Source organism: Salvelinus sp. IW2-2015, linkage group LG32 (genome assembly GCF_002910315.2).
Source record: "Salvelinus sp. IW2-2015 linkage group LG32, ASM291031v2, whole genome shotgun sequence".
Classification (NCBI taxonomy): Eukaryota; Metazoa; Chordata; class Actinopteri; order Salmoniformes; family Salmonidae; genus Salvelinus; species Salvelinus sp. IW2-2015.
The window spans coordinates 11,242,154-11,268,643 of NC_036871.1; the positions used below are offsets into that span (position 1 = coordinate 11,242,154).

Consider the following 26,490-nt stretch of genomic DNA (forward strand, 5'->3'; position numbering starts at 1 on the left):
TTTCTAAATGCTAATTGTTTATAATAACGACAGGCCTTTATTCTGTTACATTCATTGATAAAATGTACTCTAAATTTAACCGGCAAGGTATTTAATGTAAAAAGAGCTTTTGACAGTGATTTAGTGGTCCCTCGAACTGAAAAGGTTGGGAACCGCTGCACTAGGATGCGTCCAACTTAAGAAAGTTGGCTAGCATTTCAGTCCACATAGTTCCCTTAGGCTATGTGCTTGAGTTATTAATTCCCGTCCTCCTTATCGCTAATGCTAATCAGCGTATGCCGGGTTGCGCTGTAGCCACAGAGGTAGATTACATTAGTGCAGATTTATTAGCCATTTATCCCCACATGATGAGACCTTTGCTAGCAGAGCTCAGAAAAGTCAAGCCTGCAGAGGTTACTCTATCTACTTCATAGAGACTTAATAAGAGACTCCTGAACATGTCCTTTCCTATCCCCCCCCCCCCCCTCACACTGGAGCGCTTGCTCTATCCTGTCTTCTCCTCTCATTTTCTTTTACCTGCTCTCTTCCCAGTTACTCTCTCTCCCACACTTTGAGCATCCTCTCTCTCTCATGCTCCCTCTTTCATCTTCTAAATTACATGTTCCCCCTGGGAGTCAGATGGAAGCAGTGTACCTTGTTAGCTCAAGATGCCATGCAAATCGAGATCCATTAAACATGTCACGGTCATCTTTAGGTAATTTAATAGCATATAAACATCTGAGAGGAAACGCTTCAGTCTAGGAAAGAGGGAGACCGTAAGACCAATAGTATAGGCTTGGGCAAAACTAAACGAGTGATAAAGAGAGGAGAGACTTAAATTATTGAAGATATGGCTCTTGACAGATCAAGTATGTGTTTTTAATTAAGGTGGGCACACAATTGTTGCTGAAAGAAGAACTCTGGTGTGAAGTGCTCAGTCGCGGGAAGTAGGGGTGCTGGAGTTGCTGCAGCATCCTCGGATAAAGGGTGCACCCTCTACATACTCCTGTCTGTAGCCTACAGACATCAATAAAATCATTCAAAATACTACAGAGACGCAATTTGGGCAGCAAGAGCAAACAGCTTGTTGCATTGCGGCCATATTCATATAATCCATAGAAGGGCCTTGGAACCTTTAACCCTGGCAATTAGACTGGTAAACTCATGGGTACACTCCCAATGGCTGCCATTCCTGATTGGCATGTTCATTCTGTGGATTCTATTTCTGTAGCTATACCTAATTGACCTTTCGCAAATKTCTAAATATAGTCGTGGGGGAAATCCGTTCACCTTCTCTGTGTCTCACATAGACACGGCGGTTGGAACCAAAAATCTCAAATTTGGACTAATCAGACCAAAGGACAGATTTCCACCGGCCTAATGTCTATTGCTTGTGTTTCTTGGCAAGTCTCTTCTTATTGGTGTCCTTTTAGTAGTGGTTTCTTTGCAGCAATTCGACCCATGAAGGCCTGATTTCACCCAGTCTCCTCTGAACAGTTGCTGTTGAAATGTCTGTTACTTAACTCTAATGAACTTATCCTCTGCAGCAGAGGTAACTCTGGGTCTTCCTTTCCCGTGGCGGTCCTGATGAGAGACAGTTTCATCATAGCGCTTGACGATTTTTGCAACTGCACTTGAAGAAACTTTCAAAGTTCTTGAATTTTTCCGGATTGAATGACCGTGTCTTAAAGTAATGATGGACTGTCATTTCTCTTTGCTTATTTGAGCTGTTCTTGCCATAATATGGACTTGGTCTTTTACCAAACAGGGCTATCTTCTGTATACCACCCCTACCTTGTCACAACACAACTGATTGGCTCAAACACATTAAGAAGGGAAAAATTTCTCAAATTAAGGCACACCTGTTCATTGAAGAGCATTCCAGGTGACTACCTCATGAAACTGGTTGAGAGAATGCCAATAGTGCCAAGAGTGTGCAAAGCTGTCAAGGTAACGGGTGACTATTTTGAAGAATCTAAAATATATTTAACTTTATTTTTTACTTACTACATGATTCCATGTGTAATTTCATAGTTTTGATGTCTTCACTGTTATTCTACAATGTAGAAAATAACAAAACCCTTGAATGGGTAGGTGTGCCAACTTTTGACTGGTACTGTAGTTTGGAAAGCAAATGCCAACTGCGGAAAAGAGAAGACTAATCTGTMTGTAGAAACTACCAAATGTCTTCAACTTCTCTCCAATATTGAGCGAACAGCACTGTTTTTCAAAGAAGCCTAACTTGAGGCTATTGGCACAAGAGCATCGGCCATGGTGTGTAGCCTAGCCAAAGCATTTTCATGCTCTCTTTATACTGTAGCCTATTATATAGACACACAGATTGAACAATATTGTTCAATCTGTGTGTCTCCCCTATTTTCATTGGCCTGTGCTATATGTTGCTTACATATTGATCTCAGTTTGTCGGTGTCGGAGTAGCCACTCATTTCAGTCAATTATGTGGTTTTAAAAAAGTTTCTGCTAATGTCTCCAGTCATGTAAAATGACGTAGAATTGCATGAAATGCGTTAATGAAGGCCACAGACAACGTCAACAGTGAAGAGGCGACTCCGGGATACTGGCCTTCTGGGCAGTTTTCATCTGTCCAGTGTCTGTTCTTTTGCCCTTAATCTTTTATTTTTTGGGGGACAGTCTGAGATATGGCTTTTTCTTTGCAACTCTGCATAGAAGGCCAGCATCCTGGAGTCACCTCTTCACTTTATGTTGAAACTGGTGTTTTGTGGGTACTATTTAATGAAGCTGSCAGTTGTGGACTTGTGAGGTGTCTGTTTCTCAAACTAGACTCTCTAATGTACTTGTCCTCTTGCTCAGTTGTGCACCGGGGCCTCCCACTCCTCGTTCTATTTTGGTTAGAGCCAGTTTGCGCTGTTCTGTGAAGGGAGTAGTACACAGCGTTGTACGAGATCTTCCGTTTCTCGGCAATTTCTTGCATGGAATAGCCTTCATTTCTCAGAACAAGAATAGACTGACGAGTTCCAGAAGGAAGTTCTTTGTTTCTGGCCATTTTGAGCCTGTAATCGAACCCACAAATGCTGATGCTCCAGATACTCAACTAGTCTAAAGAAGGCCAGTTTTATTGCTTCTTTAATCAGGACAACAGTTTTCAGCTGTGCTAACATAATTGTTAAAGGGTTTTCTAATGATCAATTAGCCTTTTAAAGTGATAAACTTGGATTAGCTAACACAACGTGCCATTGGAACACAGGAGTGATGGTTACTGACAATGGGCCTCTGTACGCCTATATAGATATTCCATAAAAAATCTACCGTTTCCAGCTACAATAGTCATTTACAACATTAACAATGTCTACACTGTATTTCTGAGCAATTTGATGTTATTTTAATGGACAATTYTTTCTTCTTTACTTTCAAAAACCAGGACATTTCTAAGTGACCCCAAACTTTTGAACGGTAGTGTATGTGTGTCATAGGGTTGGGTAAGTTTGATGATAAACATGAAACCATATCTGGATTGAAACGGAATGCTGTTGCCTTACTTTTCACAGAGCAGATGTCAGCACCCTGTGAGATTCAATTACCCAGACATTATATACAACTTTTCACACATTTCTTTAAAACCTTACTGTGGAAAGAGCATTTAAAGTATTAATGRCTGTGTCAGTTGGGCAATATTTATTGCTCTATTAATACTTCATATCTTGCCCCCAAGACCTCTGACTTTGCACTTGGCTATGACAAAGGCGTAAACCTCCAGTTCCCCATAGCATTGAAATCAGTCCACTAAGTCTAGAAAGTGCATCTCACTTGGTCTCAAAGACATTTCTGTGTGGGAAGCTTAGTTTGCTGTATTTGAACATCTGGGTTCTCTACATTTTTAGGTTTGTTTGGTTCCCAGGAACGTAGCAATTAGTCAAGGCTTATTCTGGATCCCACTTCTGACACCAAATGTTACCGCCTGTGTGAAAGCTCTTTGCTGCTCATTTGGTGACCTTTTTTTAGGTCTCTAGCTTGTGGGCTTATTGACTTAGTGACGTATGCTTCATGTACTATACTATAACTCATGTGTTGATGCGCCTAAAGCGTCCAATAAACAAGTTGAACCTGGAAGCTCTCTTGTGGCAATTTCATCATGGTTTCCAATCCCACAGTAGCTAGGGACAAAGACCAGGTGCTACAAGAGCCACTATCAATGGACTCGAGCAGGAACAATGGCTTTCAGGAACACGTGTTCATTTATTATGCATCATGAATGTATAATTGATAACAATAGGTCTAGTAGGTTGGACACATTATGAATACATGAGTAATTGGTTTGTAAGCCAATGAAAGCAACTACACAAGCTTGACATGTAATAAACTAGAGCAGTATTGTATATTGATTATTTTTCATTTACTGTCATATAAATAGTACACAAAATTATAGTTACACAAATAGAAAACACCCTGGCAGGTTGGTGGATGTTGGTTCATCCCGACCAGACCCCAACCCGAGCACTCCGTTCTGCCACCTCTGGTCTCTTGGCCCTAAATGACTAAAATATAAGTGTAAATACTGTACATGGCAAAACAGACAGCACATTCAAAAGGCTGTGTTTGGTGTGTATCATGTGTCAAACTCGAGGCCTGCAGGCCTAATCTGGAGCCCAATGTGGCCCGTGGGTGGTTTGAGTCAAAACAAAATTCGGGGGGAAATCAACCTCCGTTGAAATGACTAAAACCAAATTGAAACCGTGTAGAAATKATATTGATCTAGAGTTATACAGTCCCTTCACTCTTTCCAGGTTGCTAAGAATAACCAAAACAAAAGCTGGCTAGTCAGGGAGCATCAAATTCCCGAAAAATACTATTTTGGGGGTGGGGGGGGGTTTGACACCCCCAGTGTATTTCAGTCATTTCCACATAAGCCTTCCTGACACTTGGAATGAGTTCAACAGTCCTTATTCAGTAGTCTTGGCTAATTGCTGCTAGAGGTATGTATGGAGATGGCTAATTAGGCTAGGTGGCGTCTAATGGTGCAGAAGGCCCGTCTCTGTCCTCTCCCAGGCTCATATGGTGTCACCATTTTAACCACTGACCTCTCAGCCCCTCCCTATCGCTATCCGAGTCTCCCACTCCTCCTGGCCCTGCCTCTCGGTTGTGTGACGTCACAACCGGCCGCGGTTCCACTGGCCGCAGTGCTAGGCCCGCCCCCTCTGGTGTCGAAGGCTTTACGTCCAAGTATGGTGTTGCCACAGGAGCTCGTGCCTGTGCGTTTAGGTCCTACCAGGAGAAGGCGAACGTCAGAGGTGTCTGTGTCAGCTGGGAGAGAGGAGAGAGGGATGCTGTTACAAAGGAACGTGTATCTGCTCAGACCTTAGCGCCAGAGTCCGAGAGAGAAGTGGGATAGAGAGATGGAGGAGACAGTGAGGAGACGTTAATGAGAAAGGCAGGCTGTCAGACAACTATCCAGTAAAAAAACATCTGCCAATGTTGCTCTGTGTCACTCGTTGAAAGAAGTTGTACTGTTTGTCATAAAAAATGTTCAATACAGGTGACCTTGCGAGACTCCAAGTTCTGAAAGTTTTCTACACAATGCACTACACGCATTCGCAATGAAAATTATGTTTAATCTGCCTCCATCTAGCCTCTCCTGACGTAGAACTTGATTGAGCGCATCCACTTGTACTTCGTAAACTCAGCAAAAAAAGATGTCCTCTGTCAACTGCGTTTATTTTCAGCAAACTTAACATGTGTAATTATTTGTATGAACATAAGAGTCAACAACTGAGACATAAACTGAACAAGTTCCACAGACATGTGACTAACAGAAATGGAATGTGTCCCTGAACAAAGGGGGGGGGGGGGTCAAAATCAAAAGTAACAGTCAGTATCTGGTGTGGCCACCAGCTGCATTAAGTACTGCAGTGCATCTCCTCATGGACTGCACCAGATTTGCCAGTTCTTGCTGTGAGATGTTACCCCACTCTTCCACCAAGGCACCTGAAAGTTCCTCAACATTTCTGGGGGGAGTGGCCCTAGCCCTCAGCCTCCGAACCAACAGGTCCCAGACGTGCTCAATGGGATTGAGATCCGGGCTCTTTGCTGGCCATGGCAGAACACGGACATTCCTGTCTTGCAGGAAATCACGCACAGATCGAGCAGTATGGCTGGTGGCATTGTCATGCTGGAGGGTAATGTCAGGATGAGCCTGCAGGAAGGAAGGGTACCACATGAGGGAGGAGGATGTCTTCCCTGTAACGCACATCGTTGAGATTGCMTGCAATGACAACAAGCTCAGTCCGATGATGCTGTGACACACCGCCCCAGACCATGACGGACCCTCCACCTCCAAATCGATCCCACTCCAGAGTACAGGCCTCGGTGTAACGCTCATTCCTTAGACGATAAACGCGAATCCGACCATCACCCCTGGTGAGACAAAACCGCGACTCGTCAGTGACGAGCACTTTTTGCCAGTCCTGTCTGGTCTAGCGACGATGGGTTTGTGCCAATCTGCGACGTTGTTGCCTATGGGAAACAGTGTTTAAACCCTTTACAATGAGATCTGTGAAGTTAATTTGTAAAAATCCAAATATCTTTGAAAAACAGGGTCCTGAAAAAGGGACGTTTCTTTTTATGAATGAGATTTCACCATTGGTGAAATCTTGTAATCATGAAACGTAACATTGCTAGTCATTCAGAAACATATTTTAGACTAAATGCTACCGGCACTTTTATCTACTTACATACACTTAGGTTGGAGTCATTAAAACTCGTTTTTCAACCACTCCACAAATTTCTTGTTAACAAACTATAGTTTTGGCAAGTTGGTTGTTTACAGACAGATTATTTCACTTACAATTCACTGTATCACATTTCCAGTGGGTCAGAAGTTGACATACACTAAGTTGACTGTGCCTTGGAAAATTCCAGAAAATGTCATGGCTTTAGAAGCTTATGATAGGCTAATTGACATAATTTGAGTCAATTGGAGGTGTACCTGTGGATATATTTCAAGGCCTACCTTCAAACTCAGTGCCTCTTTGCTTGACATCATGGGAAAATCAAAAGAAATCAGCCAAGACCTCCACAAGTAGACCTCCACAAGTCTGGTTTATCCTCGGTAGCAATTTCCAAACACCTGAAGGTACCATGTCCATCTGTACAAATAATCGTACGCAAGTAYAAACACCATGGGACCACGCAGCCGTCATACCGCTCAGGAAGGAGACGTGTTCTGTCTCCTAGAGATTAACGTACTTTGGTGCGAGAAGTGCAAATCAATCCCAGAACAACAGCAAAGGACCTTGTGAAGATGCTGGAGGAAACGGGTACAACATTATCTATATCCACAGTAAAACAAGTCCAATATCGACATAACCTGAAAGGCCGCTCAGCAATGAAGAAGCCACTGCTCCAAAATCGTCATTAAAAAAGCCAGACTACGGTTTGCAACTGCACATGGGGACAAAGATTGTACTTTTTGGAGAAATGTCCTCTGGTCTGATGAAACTAAAATAGAAGTGATTGGCTATAATGACGATCGTTTGAAGACAAAAGGGAGAGGCTTGCAAGCCGAAGAACACCATCCCAACCGTGAAGCACAGGGGTGGCAGCATCATGTTGTGGGAGTGCTTTGCTGCAGGAGGGACTGGTGCACGTCACAAAATAGATGGCATCATGAGGAGGGACAATTATGTGGATATATTGAAGCAACATCTCAAGACATCAGTCAGGAAGTTAAAGCTTGGTCGTAAATAGGTCTTCCAAATGGACAATGACCCCAAGCATACTTCCAAAGTTGTGGCAAAATGGCTTAAGGACAACAAAGTCAAGGTATTGGAGTGGCCATCACAAAGCCCTGACCTCAATCCCATGTAAAATGTGTGGTCAGAACTGAAAAAGCGTGTGTGAGCAAGGAGACCTACAAACCTGATTCAGTTACACCAGCTCGGTCAGGAGGAATGGGCCAAAATTCACCCAACTTATTGTGGGAAGTTTGTGGGGAGCTACCTGAAACGTTTGACCCAAGTTAAGCAATTTTAAAGGAAATGCTACCAAATACTTATTGAGTATATGTAAACTTCTGACCCACTGGGAATGTGATGAAAGAAATAAAAGCTGAAATAAATCATTCTCTCTATTATGCTGACATTTTCACTTTCTTAAAATAAAGTGATGATCCTAACTGACATAAGACAGGGAATATTTACTCAGATTAAATGTCAGGATTTGTGAAAAACTGAGTTTGAATGTATTTGGCTAAGGTGTATGTAAACTTCCGACTTCAACTGTATATCTACCCTGTAAAGTGCACTTACCACCATTTTCAGGCGAACTCCAGCTCCCCATTAAGGCGGCACAGCAGGCTGCAGGTCACAGTGGCAAATGTAGTAGTCCGTTTCACAGCGAACCCTCTGCTCCATAAAATTGTTAATTAGCATTAGTTAGCAAATAAGCTTTTGCTAATTCACTTCCCGAGCCTATGTGGTCAGGTATTTCTTCACGAAACAAGTGCAAGTTAGTTGGAGTGTTTGTCTCAAGTGTAGAATGTATAATGACTTGTTCAGAGATCGGCTCCTTATTGATATAAAGGACCTTTGCAAGCCCCTCCCCTTTGTATTGCAATAATAGTTTCTTGCTGACTTGACAGCCTTGAGTAGTAATATGTTGCTATTATTAAACTCTTGTTTCTATGGTTACTGTCAGGCAATACCATTCTAGTTATGTAACACACCGTAAAGGATTGTTTATTTTAAGACTTCTTGGATTATGTTCCAAGTTATTTTTGTCATTTTACGAGGCAACTCTTTCACTGTGGTTAATGTTGAATCAAGTTTTAGTGTAGGGCCAGCGTTTTATTGAGGATCTCTTTGCTATGATAAAATACCTGGGAATCAAGAAAATGATTGACCAAGTGGGATTTGGCAATGTTTTGCATGGACTGTGCGCACCCATTTTCTTGTTGGTAAAAATAGGTTTCATGTGAAAACTCTAATCTTAAAACACCCTGTTGCTGCCTTCCTCTCCCATGTCATCCTCTTCTCATTCCTCCTCTTCCCATCCCTTCCTCCTCTCTATTATCCTCCTCAGTCATTTATCTGCAGTGCCAGTAACACAAGCATGTGCTCACTCTCTTTTAGCCTTTGGGGCACTGGGGACAGATTTCTTTATGCAACCTCTCATTTGAATTCACTCTGTGTGTGTGGCAGGTGATATGAATCTCATTGCCACCAGTGTGATAGTAACTCTAGCTATAGTAATATAAGTATTTTCTATAGGTCTGTTATACTGTAGCTGAAATGATATAGAAGAGATGGCAAACGCACATACTATTTAGTGAGAGGTTGTATTGTTTTACTGCTGTGAACCTGACATCCACCTGACAGGTAGTTGATTTCCTTGTTGTGACCATAGCTTATACTGCTCCTTGTCCTCATGCAGGTGGCCTGGCTCTACATTCCAGCCTCGTATTCCACTCTGTTTACACTCCACACACACATACCCTTGCACCTTTTACAACCCCCAAACCTGCAGAAGTGTGTGTGTACTACCCCCTCTGAGTTTAGACTATACACAATGTCTTCCAGCACATTTTACAGCTGACATTACTGGAAGAAGGTGGGCGTGTACCAGACCCCCCCCTCCCTGTCTGTGTTTAGACTACAGGCTTTCACACTCGGCATGTTTTAAACAAGTCATTACTGTTTGAGTGTTCACACCTCTATTTTTCCTGTCGTATCCTTCTGTCTCTCTCTCTCGTTTCAAAACTATCTCCTAGATCCAACTGTACTTCTTTGTGACACTATCTCTCTCTCTCACACACACACACACACACACACACACACAGAGACATCTTTCCCAGTTCACTCAGCTATAGCGTCAGCGAGGCATTGATTCAGCTTTTCTGTGTGAATCACTTGAGAGCGGCACACATGAAGGAAGTGTGTGTGTGTGTGTGTGTTCAGTCTCGTCGCCTGTGGGACATCTCAATCACATCGACTCGTATTCCTCTTGTTAGGTTACTAACTGTTGGTTACATATGTGTGGAAAGAGTGGCGAGGTGGAAGGATGGAACGGGTAAGGTGGACGGAGCGCTGTAGGTTAGAGAGTAGGGATGGAGGGATGTAGAGCTAGAGARAAGGATCGATGGAAAGAGAGCTGTAGCGCTAAAGGGATGAGCGGAGTGAACAAAAGGGACAGAGGGATGGATGATGTTCCCTAGGCTCTGGAGCTCAGTATTGTGTGTGTGTGTGTGATTCCTGAAATGTGTTCTCCAGTGTTTGAGGCCTGCTCATGTCTGACATCTCCATCCCCAAGCATGTATGTGCCTCTGCCTCACCTGTAATATCGCACAGAACCCTGGGGATGTGCTGTGGTGCTATGACCGACTCGATTGCATCTTTGTCCACACTTTGGACGAAAGTATGTGTGTATATTTGTGTATGTTTAGTAGCTGTGTGTGTATGATACGTGTCAGTGTGTGTGTGTGTGCTTTCATGCCCTCTTTCTGGGTTCTTTCATATCTGTGAGATGATGACTTTGTCTACTGCTTGGAACTATATACATTACATGTCCAGAAGTATGTGGAACATCGAACATCTCGTCGAACATCTCATTCCAAAGTCATGGCCATTAGTATGGAGGTGGTCAGCAGTAGGATTGTCCAGGTCTGACGTCAAGGATTCTGACCTTGGCAGGTGAATAGGTTTCCTACCCAGGCAGAATAGAAGTAGGAGGGAAAACTGAATTGTACCCTCGTGTAAAATTACCTCTCTGTCTCTCTAGCTCATTCTCTCATTTTTTTTCTTCTTTCTTTCTTTCCCTCTCTTTCTTTTTCCTCTCTCACACTCACGCTTGCTCAGACACTACACACATACACACACACACACACTACCCCTGAGCAAAGCTTGAAGATGATCAGACTGTATTTTCCTCTCTCAGACCTGAGTCCCTTGCGTTCATCGGCTCAATAATGAGACGCCACCTGAAGTGTGTGTTTTTGTCTTACCCTCAACTTTACCTCTACCCATGGGTGGCCCTCTTATCTAAATGAGGAACTGTGCACTGTCCTCCACTCCTCTCTCTGTTCGGCCAGAAACAGCGCTGTCAGTGTGTTCTCTGGTAATGAGGACTTAAGGTGGTAGGGGGTGGATAGGTCGCTCGCTCGCTCTCTCTCACACACACACACAACATGCTGCCTATGCTTGCAGTGCTGGGAATTTGAGCACCCATACAGTTCACCATCAAAACTGACTCCTGCATACAAGTTTACGTCACACGTTTTATTCATGAGTGAGAGAGTGCATATCAGGGAGACCATGAGAGAGTAAGACGGAGACAATGAGAGGAGGAGGAGGAAGGAGAGAGAGAGAGAGCTGTCGTAATCTCCTGAACATAGTGACCCAGACTCTGATCCTGTTCGTTTTCACATCTGGTGCCCCCATTCTCCCCTCCATCTTTCCCCTCGTCAATTTTTCCTCGCTCTGTCCCTCTCTCCCTTACTCACTCTCTCTCTTTCATCGACAGTCAGTCGGTTTCTTTTGTGTCCACAAGGTTTGATTTCACTCTATTTTTTTTAAGTGCTTTAATTCTCTATCAAACCACTGCAATAAGCCCCTCGCCCCTTCAAGCCTGCCTAATGATGATGACAATACTTCACAGTGCCTGTCAGACATCGTTAGCATTCTAAATCATTCAATCTAGAATAAATAACTAGAATAAATAAAATCCTGAAAACAATAATAAAAATGGTTCAATAGTCAGATGKAATAAGATATATGCCCACTTCAGCCCTAGCCCGGTCTCAGACCTGCATGGGCGGTCTTCCCAACTCCTATGGTCAGTGTAACACCAATGGCAAGACACTACCACAAACTGATCTTGGACCAGGCTACTTCAGCTTTGCTTGGTGAAAGGCATCTCAGGGACAGGCTGCCTTTAGAGAACCAACGACCTGATTTCTCTCACAGGACACTGTAATTGTTAAGAGATTTACTGTAATGTATAAAAAGCTGCGGCCAGTGAGGGTTTGTTTATATTACCCCKCACCAGCCCTGCCCTGTTCTGTCCCTGACTGGTGCTGGACACCGCTGGCAGGAGAGTAGAATATCAAAGCGCAGGAAGTTGGTGTTGTGGACAACATTTGGGTCCCCGGTCTCGTGTTGTTGGCATAGGAGGAAGTMATGTGTTCTGAGATGTCGTTGGCCGTTATTACAGTATTTATTTCACCGCCTGTCTATTGTTTTATTGGGGACAATTATGGGTGTGTAGTGTGGGTGGAGGGGAGGTTAGTGTGTGTGTGTTGTGTGAGCTTGTTTGTTTACGACTGTTCTCTCATTTGTTATTGTTATTTTCGGGCAAACTAGGTGTTTTCTATTGATATTGGCATAAACCAAAATGGATTCCAAATTCCATCGCTAGTGCTTTATGGAATCTTGGAGTAGCTTGAATACACAGCCCTCTGCCTTTTTATGCCTATGAGTGTACAAAACATTAAGAACACCTTCCTAATATTGAGTTGCACCCCCACCCCCCCTTTGTCCTCAGAACAGCCTCAATTTGTCAGGGCATGGACTCTACAAGGTGTCAAGCGTTCCATAGGGATGCTGGCCCATGTTGACTCCAATGCTTCTCACAGTTGTGTAAAGTTGGCTGGATGTCCTTTGGGTGGTGGACCATTGTTGAAACACACAGGAAACTGTTGCGCGTGAAAAACCCAGCGGGGTTACAGCTCTTGACACAAACCTGTGGGTCTGGCACCTACTACCATACTTCGTTCAAAAGCACTTAAATATTTTGTCTTGCCCATTCACCCTCTGAATGGCACACACACACAATCCATGTCTCAATTGTCTCAAGGCTTAAAAATCCTTTAACCTGTCCCCCCTTTCATCTACACTGATTTTGAAGTGGCTTTAACAAGTGACCTCAATAAGGGATCATAGCTTTCAGCTGGTCAGTCTGTCATAGAAAGAGCAGGGGTTCCTAATATGGATGCACAATATATCGGTGAACATATCGGAATTGGCCGATATTAGCTAAAAATGCCAACATCTGCAAAACCGATGTCAAAACAGAAGTGCATACCTTTTTATTTTTATTTCACCTTTATTTGACCAGGTAGGCCAGTTGAGAACAAGTTCTCATTTACAACTGTACCCGGCCAAGATAAAGCAAAGCAGTGTGACACAGAGTTGCACATGGAATAAACAAACATACAGTCAATAACACAATAGAAAAAGTCTATATACAGTGTTTACAAATGGCGTGAGGTGGTAAAGCAATAAATAGGCCATAGTAGCGAAGTTATTACAATTTAGCAAATTAACACGAGTGATAGATGTGCAGATGATGATGTGCATGTAGAGATACTGGGGTGCAAAAGGTAAATTAAAAACAATATGGGGATGAGGTAGGTAGATTGGATGAACGATTTACAGCTGCTCAGATGTGTACAGCTGCAGCGATCGGTTAGCTGCTCAGATAGCTGATGTTTAAAGTTAGTGAGGGAGATTAGTCTCCAACTTCAGTGATTTTTGGCAATTTGTTCCAGTCATTGGCAGCAGAGAACTGGAAGGAAAGGCGGCCAAAGGTGTTGGCTTTGGGATGACCAGGGAGATATACCTGCTGGAGCGCATGCTACGGGTGGGTGTTATCGTGACCAATGAGCTGAGATAAGGCGGAGCTTTAGCTAGCAAAGACTTATAATTACCTATATAACGTAGGTACGTGACGTAATGACGGCAGGTAAAATTTTACGCTATACATGCAACACAGCATTCCTAAACTAGCCCACAATGTCTGCTGTGTGGCTTGAGCAGTCAACAAGTCAAACAGTCATTTGAAAGAGTAAAAACATTTCAGCGAGACAACTTAAATGCGAAATCCATTAAAGCCAAGATAATGGCGTTCATTGCCCTTGACAATCAACTGTTCTCTGTCGTGGGTGATGTTGGCTTTCGCTGACTGGTCGAGCACCGATACACACTACCAAGAGCGCTATTTTTCAGATGTTGCCCTACCGGAGTTACACAGTAATAGCGTCACTGCTATTAGCTTCACGACATACATACTATAGAACGCCATTTGGGTCTTTGTGTGTCAAAAAAATACAGTAGCACTGTCAAAGCTGTACCAAAAAAGTCTGCAAACACCGGCCACGAACGATGTGTTTACAATACCGCGTTGGTAATGAGGCATCATTTGTTCAACCTCAACTTTTGGGGTAGCTAGCTTTAGCTTGGTACCTAGCTAGCACCAATACAACCAGCCTGAAAACAATGACCAGTAGAAACTGCAGTAATTTTCATTATTCTTAGCAATGATTTAGGAATCCTTGTGAGGTAAGTATTAGCTAGGTTGCCACTTGTTGTTCGCCTATTAAAATTGAACTTCAGTTCGTGAAAATAAATAGCTAGCCAGCTACTTAACCCTGTTTCCCAAAGCTAATGTTGTAAGCAGCCAGCTAGCTTCATCTGGCTAGTGAGGCTTGACCGGGTTATGTGTTGTGAAGCTAGCCACAATAAGGATTAGGCACAGGCACAATAGTGGAATTTGCGGTTTGCCATCAAAATACCAGTATGTCATTGACAGTGATGCAATGAATACAAATAGTAGAATTATGCCAATTTTATTTTGACGGCTAACCGCAAAGTCCACTATTGTGGCTAATCCTTATTGTGGCTAGCTTCACATAGATGGGTCCGACCACCATTAATCAAATGGTTCTCATAAATTAGGGTTATTTTAGATGATGACACCTAACTATAGCTACTGAAACAGATGTTGTTTTGCTATGTTTTTGGGGAAGAACATTGTTTGCATCCATGAGCTATCTATTATTTTTTTTTTTATGACCAGCACTGTAGGTGCGTGAGACAACTTTACAAGCATCATAGCATATGTATAAATGAATCGCTGACATGTGACATACGAGTGATAGTGTAATAACTACATGAAAAAATGTATGAACGTGTTAAATGATTATGTGACATGCAGTCATATTCAGGTCCTGATTGGTCAACAAGCTTATTTGACGTGTTAAATAGTATATTTTTTGACACGCAAAGACCCAAACGGCGTTCCATAGAAATCCTGGTTGAGAATTAAACGACTGAACAACGAAACAGCACAGCAAGTAAGTGAAAGAAATAGGTTTTGATTATGTTTTACTGGTAATGGGGACATAAGTAAATGCCAACAAAATAACTTTTTGGTCAGTGGTGTTTGTGTTTGTAACCTTTATTTAACTAGGCAAGTCGGTTAAGAACAAATTCTTATTTACAATGACAGCCAAACCAGGACGACGCTGGGCCAACTGTGCGCTGCCATATGCGACTCCCAATCACGGTCGGATGTGATACAGCCTGGATTCGAACCAGGGACTGTAGTGGCACCTCTTGCACTGAGATGCAGTGCCTTAGACCGTGTTTGTGTGTTAACAATTTAACTGTACTAGAATGCTTAAGGGCAGCTAAAATTTTAAATATCAGTTATCGGTATCGTTTTTATTGGCAAGGAAAATAGCGGATATCGGTATCGGCCCAAAATGTCATATCTGCGCATCACTAGTTCCTAATGTTTTGTACACTCAGTGTATATAACAAAGTCAAGTGAGCAGCTTGCTAACAACCTCGTCCCAGGGTTACATGTACAGTTAGCGTGGCTGCTACAATCCGATAACCTTTGTCATCCTTATTGGATGTCTAAATATTTACTGGATGTGTCTGTGTTTTGTATGACTCCCGTTGGAGAGAGACCTTCATTGGCAGCTTTTGCTTGTGAGAGCTCATTAGCTCTGGCTGCTGTATCGTACTGTACAGAGGAAAGAGGATTATCTGTCTCGACAAACACCCACACGTGTTGACACTGTACTGCATTTAATCAAGTTTCCCCAGAAACGTAGATGTTTGAATAGTTAGTTAGCATAATGCTAACGCTACAATATGGGGATTTCCCTCTGGATCTGCAGGAAACGTTAGCCATTGAATGAGCATGTGAAAGCTGTCGCTGGTCCTGTACTCTACTATCAAACTGCAGTAGACTGCTTCTGTATTCCTGGCCAATGGCAAGTGCCTTGGTCCTGTTAAACTACATGAGTCCTGATAAACCTATAATCAGCCCCAGCCGTTCCCCTCTCACATACTGTAGCTAGCACTGATGTACTGGGATTAGAGGAGAGCCTTTCTATCCACAGTGGGGATCAGTCTCATTTGTCCTTGAGAGCGCCTCAAAGCCTTAGCTTGCCTCTGTAAATATGCCAGTGGCAGAACTGGGAAGCTGGTCAAATATTAATTCTGCAAGTCATTTGCTCCTGTGGTAATGGGTGTGGGTAGCAGTGCGTGCGCATGTAGAGTTTATTTGCGCGTGTGTGTATTCGCAATTGTCTATGTCCGTTTCCAAATCTGTGTTTCCATATCTGTCTACATGTCTGTGTTTCCATATCTGTCTACATGTCTGTGTTTCCATATCTGTGTTTACACGTCTCTGTTTCCATATCTGTGTTTACACGTCTCCGTGTCTGTGTCTCCGCGTCAGTGTCAAATCTTGTGTTCCTATTTCCAACAGTGCAGTAGTGTCTAACAATTCACAAAAGAATGGAATTAAGAAATATATCAATATTAGGATGAGCAATGTCGGAGTGGCATTGACTAAAATACAGTCGAATAGAATACAGTATGTATATTTGAGATGCATAAACTTTATTATTGAAGTGGCCAGTGATTCCATGTCTATGTATATAGTGCAGCAGCCTCTAAGGTGCAGAGTTGAGTATCCGTGTTTATATACAGTACCAGTCAAAAGTTTGGACACACCTACTCAAACCCTGGAGTTTCTTTATTTGTACTATTTTCTACGTTGTAGAATAATAGTGTAGACATCAAAACTATGAAATAACACATATGGAATCATGTAGTAACCAAAAAGTGTTAAACAAATCAAAATATATTTGAGATTCTTCAAAGTAGCCACACTTTGTGCAAAGCTGTCATCAAGGCACTCTTGGCATTCTCTCAACCAGCTTCATGAGGAATGCTTTTCCAACAGTCTTGGAAAAATGTAGAAAATAGTCCAAATAAAGAAAACCCTTGAATGAGTTGGAGTGTCCAAACTTGACTGGTACTGTGTGTGTCTACATGTCTGTTTATGTTTACATATCAGTGTCTACATCAGTTTGTGTTTTCATCAATCTTTCCCACTTGTTCATGTTCCCAGGCAGCTTGAGAGACAGTGGTCAAGGAGCCATTCAATCCATAACAAACTTCTTCCAAGGTGGTGACCCAGCTGAATTCGACCCAGAGAAGGTTGATCAACACCACTAATTGCAATGTAAAGAAGCAGTCATTGAACAATTCCGATGCGTCCAATTGTTATCATCATCCTGTAACTGCAGTGTGTATGGATGTCCCTTGAATGCAAAAGGCATGGAATTGAATGAAAGGCATACAATTGGACGCATTGAATTGGACTCTGTTGGAGGCTTTGGAAATCATATGACGCGTGGGTTCTTTTCCACGTTAATCGCTAATGGTAGCCTCGGGGGAGAACGTGTGTGCCTCTTCACAGTACTGTAATGTGTATGACTCGTAGGAAAGCCACCATGACTGGTACGGGTGCACTATTAGCAGATCAAACACTGGCGATTCTATTCCCTTGGAAAAGAAGTGAAGAAGGGCGGAGGAGAGAAGGATTGGGTTTCATACTGCGTGGGATCTTCTGGTATCTTTCTGTCTTTCTGCCATATTGTTCAATGCAAATACACGCGATCTGCACACTTATCACAGTGGAAAACCTCCTGTGTATGGGTCTCTCCCTTCCTACCAGTCTATCTCCCTCTCTTTATCCCACCTGCAAACAGTGCTTTCGTATTTGTAATTTATCTTTTATATCGATCAAGTGTCCATCTAGTTTTTCCCCTGCCCGTTGTCTCTCTCTCGCTCTCTCTCTCTCTCAAATCTTCCCCTCTCTCAAATCTTCCTCTTAAATCTTTAAATCCATCATATTAGAGCAGGGTTTCACAGTGGATTTATTGTCAGTCCCTTCAAAGGCAGCCGGGGCAAAGACTGCTGATGCAGCATCCTCTAATACAGCGTTTCCCAACTCCAGTCCTTGATTACCCCCAGCAGTACACATTTTTGTTGTAGAACCTCATTCAACTCCTCCGGGACCACAATGAAAATGTGTGCTGTTGGGGGTACTCGAGGACCGGAGTTGGGGAACACTGTATTACAGGATTCTGCAAAAGCACTTTACACCGGCTGCTTTTTGAAGGGACTGACAGTAAATCCGCTGTGAACTACTGTCTATTCGCATGTCACTAAGGAGTGTCATGTCAAGCGCTCCATCAGAAGTGGCTCCCCTCCCACTACAGTAGACTTGGCCTGGCCTGATAAACGAGTTAGCTGCATAACCTGACTCGCCTCATTAGCTTATCAGCTAGCATTAATAGATGCTGCTGCCGTTATGTTCAAATAATGGCTTTGTGAGTCACCACTAAGGGTATCTTGGGTACTTATGTACTGTAATTGTGGTGGTAATTGATGCCATCATCATCATACCGGACCAAATTAATAGTTAATGACAAGTGATGTGTAATGAGTGTATATTTTCTTGTCATTTGTCATCCGTGAAACCAAGTGACAATATTTGATGTGTAAAATAGCTGTGTGTTTTCATGCGTCTTATGACGAAGGGTTGGCAAATCTGTAGTTAATTGCTACAACATACTGCAACGTGCAGCTTTATAAACTGTTTTATCTAATGGTGTTTTTTTTTAGCTGTGAATCCCCTAGCAGTGGTACAGTATTCCCACTTCCCACCACTTAATATGTCCTGAGCCGTCTGGTGTCTCGCTTCGTGATAAACTCTCTGACCCATTCTTTCCTTGATCAAAGACTACTAGCTGCACTAATCACTCAGGACTGTATCACTTCGATTACATTCCCAGTGGGATCCACTGAGGCATGACATCTTGTGAGGGCTTGTATAACTTACTGGTCCCCTTTTCTTTGAAGTTAAGTCATCAGCAGACAAGCGTAGGGAGTTCGAAGACTTTGAATGATCAGAGCGGAACGTCCTAGTTTAGAACATCTGCCTTTAAAAAAAGAACTGGAACCTTCTACCGGGCTGTTTAGGGGGAACCTGGCTGTCATCATTCCCTCAGAGCTGTTCGAGAACCATCCAGTGCTCCCCAAAGAGAGATGGGTGACTCAGTTCTACTGGTGACTCTCCATATTCGCTAAGCTCCTGAGAGCGGCGCTGCTGCAGAAAAGTCCCCACACTACTGAGCACTAAAGAGCTTTTGAGCGTGCTCAAATTAATTGGATTCGCTACAAAACGTGCCCCTTTTTTGATATGTTCACTCCCTCAGCTTGTCAACCGGGCTCCAGAAATTGCTTGAGCAATAATCATAACGACGAACCAGAAAAACCCTATCCTTCGCCTCCCCCAAGTAGTTATTTCTTTCTCTGCAGAAGAACAAATTATTATTTTCCCCCAGCTAATGGGCAGTGGATGTCATAAATGAAGACGAAGCATGCTGCGACTTATCAAACGCAGGAATGTGCTCATCCCTCAAACAGATGGAGTGGTGTCTACAGGTCTGCACTCTCTCTGAACCGTCTGCCAGGAGTATTTGGGAGTTTGGCAGACTTTACTTCATAGGGTTATATAGCCTCAATACCTGGCTGAAGACTCTTTCTTTAACAATGCTTTGTTGTTGACTGTAGAACAGTCTGTGGTCCCGTGTGGCTCAGTTGGTAGAGCATGGTGCTTGCAACGCCAGGGTTGTGGGTTCAATTCCCACGGGGGGACCAGGGTTCATTTCCCACGGGGGGACCAGGATGAATATGTATGAACTTTCCAATTTGTAAGTCGCTCTGGATAAGAGCGTCTGCTAAATGACGTAAATGTAACGTAAATGTAAATGTAACAGTGACGCATGGCTCCGGATGGTCCTCGAAGGCCGACGTGTCTTCTGGTTTTCAACCTTTTCCTTTTATACCTGATCGATAAGTCTGTAGACTCTGTAGCCAGTCAATAACCTTAATTGATCATTTAAGTTCCAGGGAGAAATGAAAACCAGTAGGACTGTGGCCCTCATAGACTAGAGTTGTGCTCTGCTGCCTTAGCGAGACGATGACAGGTTGGCTGAAGCAGAAGCAGACTGGAATGGAGGCTCTAGGGTACCATGACATTGTAGCATGTTTCTGTCCTCTGCTACGTGGGGGTGGGGGGGGGGGGGGGGCTTCACTTCACTTTCGATAACGCCAGGGCTTAAACCATACAGCGAGCACTATGTACAGTATGTGATAACCATACGTTGGTATATTGTACGCCTGAAAGACCAGGACACATCTTGGGATATATAGATCCTGATGTACAAAGCATTTTCACTGGTCCATTTTCAGAAGGATACACAGCATGACCAATAAGGGGGGAAAGGCAAACTAAGGTCACCGAGAACGACACAGATCCTAAAACAAAAATAGAAATTCAATGTTTGGCCGCCTTGTTTTTTTGGCAAGTGTAAAGGCGTAGTCTTCCCCGCACTGTGGTGCAGTGCGTCTGAAATGCTTTTAGGATTTGACAGAGGGAAGAGAAGACGCTGTCTGTGTGTCCTTAGTGCCAGCATGACAGAGTAGCCTCCATTGGCTAGTCAGGGGGTCTTGACAAATGGAAGGTCTACTGTACAACTGGAAGACGGATGGCACTCTGCAAGGTTACGCTGAGGACAGTATCGAGCAGCTTTGTTCCAACCCGCCACTAAAACACCAGATTTTGCCAACCGCTTAATAATCAAGACCTTGTTTTGCTGAATCTGGAGTGGTTTAGTGCTGCGCTTGAGCAAAAGCCTGCACCGTCTTTTCATCGGCAGTGTTTTTGACTGCTGATATACTGTTAAGACTTAGACAGGTTTTAGAAAGTGCCTCGTGTTCCTTGGAAAATTCTTTCTATTAGCGTCAAGTGTTTGTCTTTTTCTCTCGTAGCTAGCGCACCGTGAACATTACTACGCGTGTTTTGTGCTTTCAGGTGCACGTTCAGCTTGCCGCACCCACTTTTATTGTCAAGACACGTGCATGCGCACTCTCCCACTTACCTGGGGGCAACGGCAAAGCCAGCTTGGCATCCGTTTGTTTTATTCTGTTGTCTAAATTTAGCCAAGATAACAAGGGCCTTGTTATTTTATATGCTTTGAGATTCTAACAAGGGCCTTGTTATTTTATATGCTTTGAGATTCTAACGAGGGCCTTGTTATTTTATAGGCTTTGAGCTTCTGGTTAAGTCCAGCATTAACCTGACAGAGCTGGTTCTCATGCTCACACTCCCGGCGGGCGGTGTGTGTGTGTGCCACCTTGTATAACCTAGTGCTTTACTCACCCATTGTAATTCATAGCGTGTTTCCTCTATTTACTAGAATAACAGTGTTTGTTGAACCCAGTTAGTCTCCCCCTCCTGTAATGGTATGCATTTGCTTACTGTTATTTGATAAGTGCCCCACTCCTAATAGCCACGCAATAGAGAGCGCTGTGCAGAGGTTGTGATTCTTTCTCAACACCTGCATATTGTTACAGGAACACAGTATGGTAAGAAGTGTGCCTGAACGTATTGTGTAATTTGTATGTGAGAAGTGAGAAGTGTGTATTGACGAATTACCGTGTATCGATAACTTTGAGCACGTGGGTGTGTGTATCATCTGAGACGGACCGGTCTCGAACGCGTGGGGTTAACCTTGAGCTCAGCGGTGCTGGTAGGAGAACAGGTGGGAGGTTGGTGATGAGTGTTTTCCTACAGAATGACAGCAGGGTGAGACGCTGGCTGTGTCGACGTGTCCGCCTCCTCCGATGACGCCGTAACTCTCCCAGGTCTGTTAGAAACGGGTATGTCAATGTTGTAACTGCCATTTCCCTTCATTTGAGTCACTTCAACAAACTCTGAGGCAAGACCCCGTTTTGTTTGTTCGTTTCAAAGCTCTTTCTCCATTTTTGTGGCTTATGGATGAGACAAATGGTTTAGAAATTATGGGTATCGATCTGAATTGTGCTCACTGTTTCACTATTTTATTTCAGTGGCCAACGTTTCAGTTTCTGGTTTCTTTGTCAAAGCTGTACTGTAGCACGACTGTGGTGTTGCGTCCCTCAGGCAACAGCGCGTGGTATGTCACCTTAAACACACTCTCTCCCTCTCTCCATCTGGATGAGTGGTACCAGAGAGCGGTGAAGCGAGAGCCCGATCTCTGCCCAAAATCTGTCCACATTAAGTAGTTCTTTAATTATTAAGCTGGTGAGGAGTTTTTGTATTGTGGTCAGTGAGAGAGTGTCGATTTTAGTCAAGATAACCATTAATTGCTATTTTGATACGTGAGGCTTATTTGATCTAATAGAAGTTGCGTAATTCTTAGGTTGTTACGAGGGCACTGATAAGTGTGATGCACGTGACATCCCGGCAAATTTGATAAAAACCGCTTCATATCGGAGTTGTCTCTGTTGGAGTTCGAGACGGTCTATGTACAGGTCAGCAGATCTGACTGTCCGTTCAATACAGGCGGTTCATGTCAACACCTCTCATTGAATATTCAAAGAAAATATTCAATGAGATGTATCCACCAATCCGCTCTGTGGACAACAATTCCCATTGTTAAGGCAGACATCCGCATCTCGTCATATATCCATATCTCCGGTGCTGTCCATCTCTGCTTCCCGCCATCTTCTATCCCTGGGCCAACCTCCGCTGGCACTGATGGCAAGGGTCACAGAGGTCATGAGCAGGGACATGCCCCTCAACCCTCCCAGCCATCCGCACAACCGTATGATGTAATTAAGCCAATCAAAGGTTTTGAATGTGAGTTATTGGGCCAATCGGAGAGCGGTATGAGCTCACGGCAAGGGTGGAATAGAACATTCAGGGACATGTCCCCCACCCCCTCCCAACCATCCACCCAACCGTGTGATGTCAAAGGTTTTGAATATGAGCCAAGGGGCCAATCGGAGAGCGGTATGAGCTAACGGCAAGGGTGAAATGGAACATGTAATTTCCGTTAATTAGATAAGGTTGCTGTCCCAAAACACAACAATGCACAACGAAAGTAGTGTTGCCGTTGCCAACCCTTCCAGTTCAGCCTAGAGTCCCCAAGGAATACAACTCGAGTATGAGCAGTAAAGCTATTACAGGATATTTTAATGAATGACCGACTGAAGGAAAAAGGAAACCGCACACTGCTCTTGATAGTATCACCGATATTTAATAAGCTTACGTATCGGCCTCACGGCCTTCGTCAGAGCTTTTGTGATTTTTTTGAAATTTGCACCCTTATGTAGACCTGGCCCCACCCACATCCGTTCTACACATCGAAGGGGGTTGAAATGCATATAACAATATGCATATAACAATATGCATTTCATAAAGTTCATAAATATGCATTACAAACGTGTATAAATAAGGCGTATTGAACACGTCTGTAAAACCTCAATGAGGACATAGCAAGTTTTCATTAGTCATTGGGTACATGACCGACTGAAAGGAATACATGGAATGTAATCAATCTCCCTGATTTTTGATTTGAGTCAAAGTTGGCAGCCCTACATGAAAGTGTCTCATAATTCACTAGCAACAATACCTTTCATCAAAACCTGCAGGAGACGAGTCAAACAGAACCATGAAAATGAACACTGTCCCTTTTTAGATTGACATTTGTAATTAGTTTATCCAAAGGTGGCTCCACTTCACTAATAAAATGTCAACAAATATGTGTTTTCATGATGGAGTAGCAGCTACCTGTCCTTGTCTCCTCTTCTTCACCCGATCAGTATGATAACACCCATTCTTTTCACATACTAATAGTCCAGAGGGAAAGGAGGCTAGTAAAGAAACCTCAAGGGTATTGGGATGCAGCCCAAGATTTTTAATATAATGATAGTCAAGAGTGACTGGACACACCAGTAAAGAAAGACATTGAATCGTATTGGGATGCAGCCCAAGTTCTAAGGTTGTAGGAGCAACGCCTTTGTACTGTAGATATATGGGTCATGGCTTAGGGTCTTTATGGGGAAACGGGTCTAGGCAGATGGGAGGCAATAATGTCATTCTAGCAACCGGGCTGTGGGTGTAATTTATAAGTCCTTGTGAAAGGGAGCAGGCACTAAAGGTGATCGACGGGAGCGTCAGCTGGAAAGTGGTAGGGAGAGGAGGTGAATTACAACATTGCTTGTGTGCTTCTCTTTTTATGCATAGTTTAACACCTACAGTACGCAGATACATACATACACATGCACGCATACACTGAACTGATACCGTCTATCGACGGATCTGTAGGCAATTGGCGTAGCGACTTCATGAACATCCTGTTGTCGTCCGACATCAAACTCGTCATTTATGAAAAAGTATAAAGCACCATAGGACAGCCTCCGCATAACATCAGCAGCCCGTTGCTCCAAATAGCATACATTCTCTATTTTAACACCAAGAAACCCATCCGTTTTAAAACGGAATTCAGTAACTGTCAATCTAGCAAGCCATGCAACTGAAAGTAATTTTCTAAACAATGTCTTGGTTCGTTGCTAGCTAACTATAGCTGACAACCTCTTAACTCTTAACTTTTTATGCATTATTACAGGAAAATAAACCGACATTATCATTATTTACAAGGTAATGGCGAGCTTACAGAAAATATCTTCATGCCACAGTGTGATGAAATAAAAGTAGTTCATTCTATTGGGGAATTTTAGAACTCCTACATCTTGTCACAGGAGGATTTGGTCTGGTTGCTGTGGCAGTCCGGTAACCACGACAACAGACGTTGCTACAGTCGCAGAGACTTGAACTGTTTTCATGTCTGTGCCACAAGGAAACTGGCAGTTTACACTACTCTACAGACATTCCACCGGAGTATAAATTAAATGTTTTGACCAGCGACACTTGTCACTTATCTACAGACATGTCATACTGTCAGATATCCTGCTTCCTTGTCACGAACAGTAAAAAGTGAATTTTGTATTTTGCAGACTTTTTTTCATTGTAAAAACCACTAACTAACCTTTCCCCTTCTCTTCCTGGTTACAGCGGAGCCCCTCCCCCTGATGGACCTGTGTCGTCGGGCCGCCCGGGTAGCGTTGGGCCGAGAGCGCCTCCAGGACATCGAGTCCCTGCCCTTACCCCAGTCTCTCAAGAATTACCTGCAGTACCAATGACCAAACCACGCTCCACCAACTGGGACCACCCGGACGGAAACCATGGCGAACTAAGTGTGATGGAAGATAGACAGAATGTCAGGGGGGGTCGAATGAACAACGGCGGATGCCGGAAGCAGAATGTTTACATTGTGGGATAATTAAGCTCTGCGATGAATAGATAGACACTTGTGTTCAGGTTTTTGACCCAGAGGATGATTGATACTTTTGTTCGGGGATTTGACACGTTTGGACTTTTACAGTTAGTGATGGCTGTACCTCTCTTCCAATGAAGCCCCTATTTCATGGACTGGTATGGTCCACGGTCACTTTGAAGTATGGGTGTTAGGAGACTACTGCCATCTGCTGGTTTGAGTGAGAACGGCGCCTAGAAAGCACACACTAAATACCCCGGGAGGCCTTTGAAATCATATCACTGCTACTGGATACTCTATAGTCAGCCTCCTACAATGTCCTGTCCAGTCGGCAGGCAGACACAGGACCTTTCTACAGAGCTCAGATGTGTTTCGGTCCATTTCCAGTTCAATCTGGCCTGGAGCCCACTAGCTCTCTGGTAACATACAATATCTGCCCCGTTGTCTTAAAGGACCCATTAAAGGACTATGCCAGTTCTGGACTTACTAGATTTACACATCTAGTTTTTCTGGATCTATGTTAAGTAATGCAAGGGGAAAAAATGGCACAGCAGCCAATTTGGGAGGGGGTGTGGATGACCACACACCATAGCAGTCATCTTTTTTTCTCGAGAAGGCTTGAGTCACTTTTATTTCTGAGTTTGTGCCCAATATTTTATTCTTAGTGTGGATTATGATTCTRACGACGATGATAACGTTACGATGACTGTTTATTTATCATGAGGTAGTTTCTTTTTTTAATTGATCATGATGGTTACGTTCAGGTAAATATACTACACCGATATGGGAGATGATGATCAGCGCTGTCACCCTAAGGCTTTTTAAACCGGATGCTGCTTTAATTATTAGTATTATCATTATTATTATACGATCACTGATGGTTTTAATCTATATCTGCCTGCTTGGATGGGAGACCAGGGCCATTCGGGGGCATACACAGTGGAATGTATGGGCAGATCTGAAATGTGAATAAAAGCCAAGTGAATGAAAAAAACATTTGTTTTCTTGGATGGTAATTTCCTCCGTATCAAGGTTGGGCTGCCAGCTGTGTCTGTGTGTGTGCGTTTCTTTCTTTTTGGATAAAAGCCAAGGAAGGCAGATTTTGTACGCTCAGGGGAAACCAGGGCATCCTCAAATCCAGCTGTGACAGTTTGTGTAACCTCGTCATCCCTCGACCGCATCTGACAACTTCCTACCCCCTCTCTGTATCTCTACCTAACTCTCTCATT

The 26,490-nt window shown here is 43.4% G+C and overlaps 1 protein-coding gene across 2 annotated transcripts in view; it reads left to right on the top strand.

Annotated features, from left to right (window-relative positions):
* The window catches only part of LOC111957037 (SPRY domain-containing SOCS box protein 4-like), an 88,351-nt gene extending 62,094 nt beyond the window's left edge, over positions 1 to 26,257 (top strand). For both annotated transcript variants that reach the window (XM_023977749.2, XM_023977750.2), the window contains one exon: positions 25,000 to 26,257. In XM_023977749.2, coding sequence (XP_023833517.1) covers positions 25,000 to 25,127 — 128 coding nt within the window. In that variant the 3' untranslated portion in view covers positions 25,128 to 26,257. The remainder of the gene's footprint in view (positions 1 to 24,999) is intronic.
* The last annotated feature ends 233 nt before the right edge of the window (positions 26,258 to 26,490 follow it).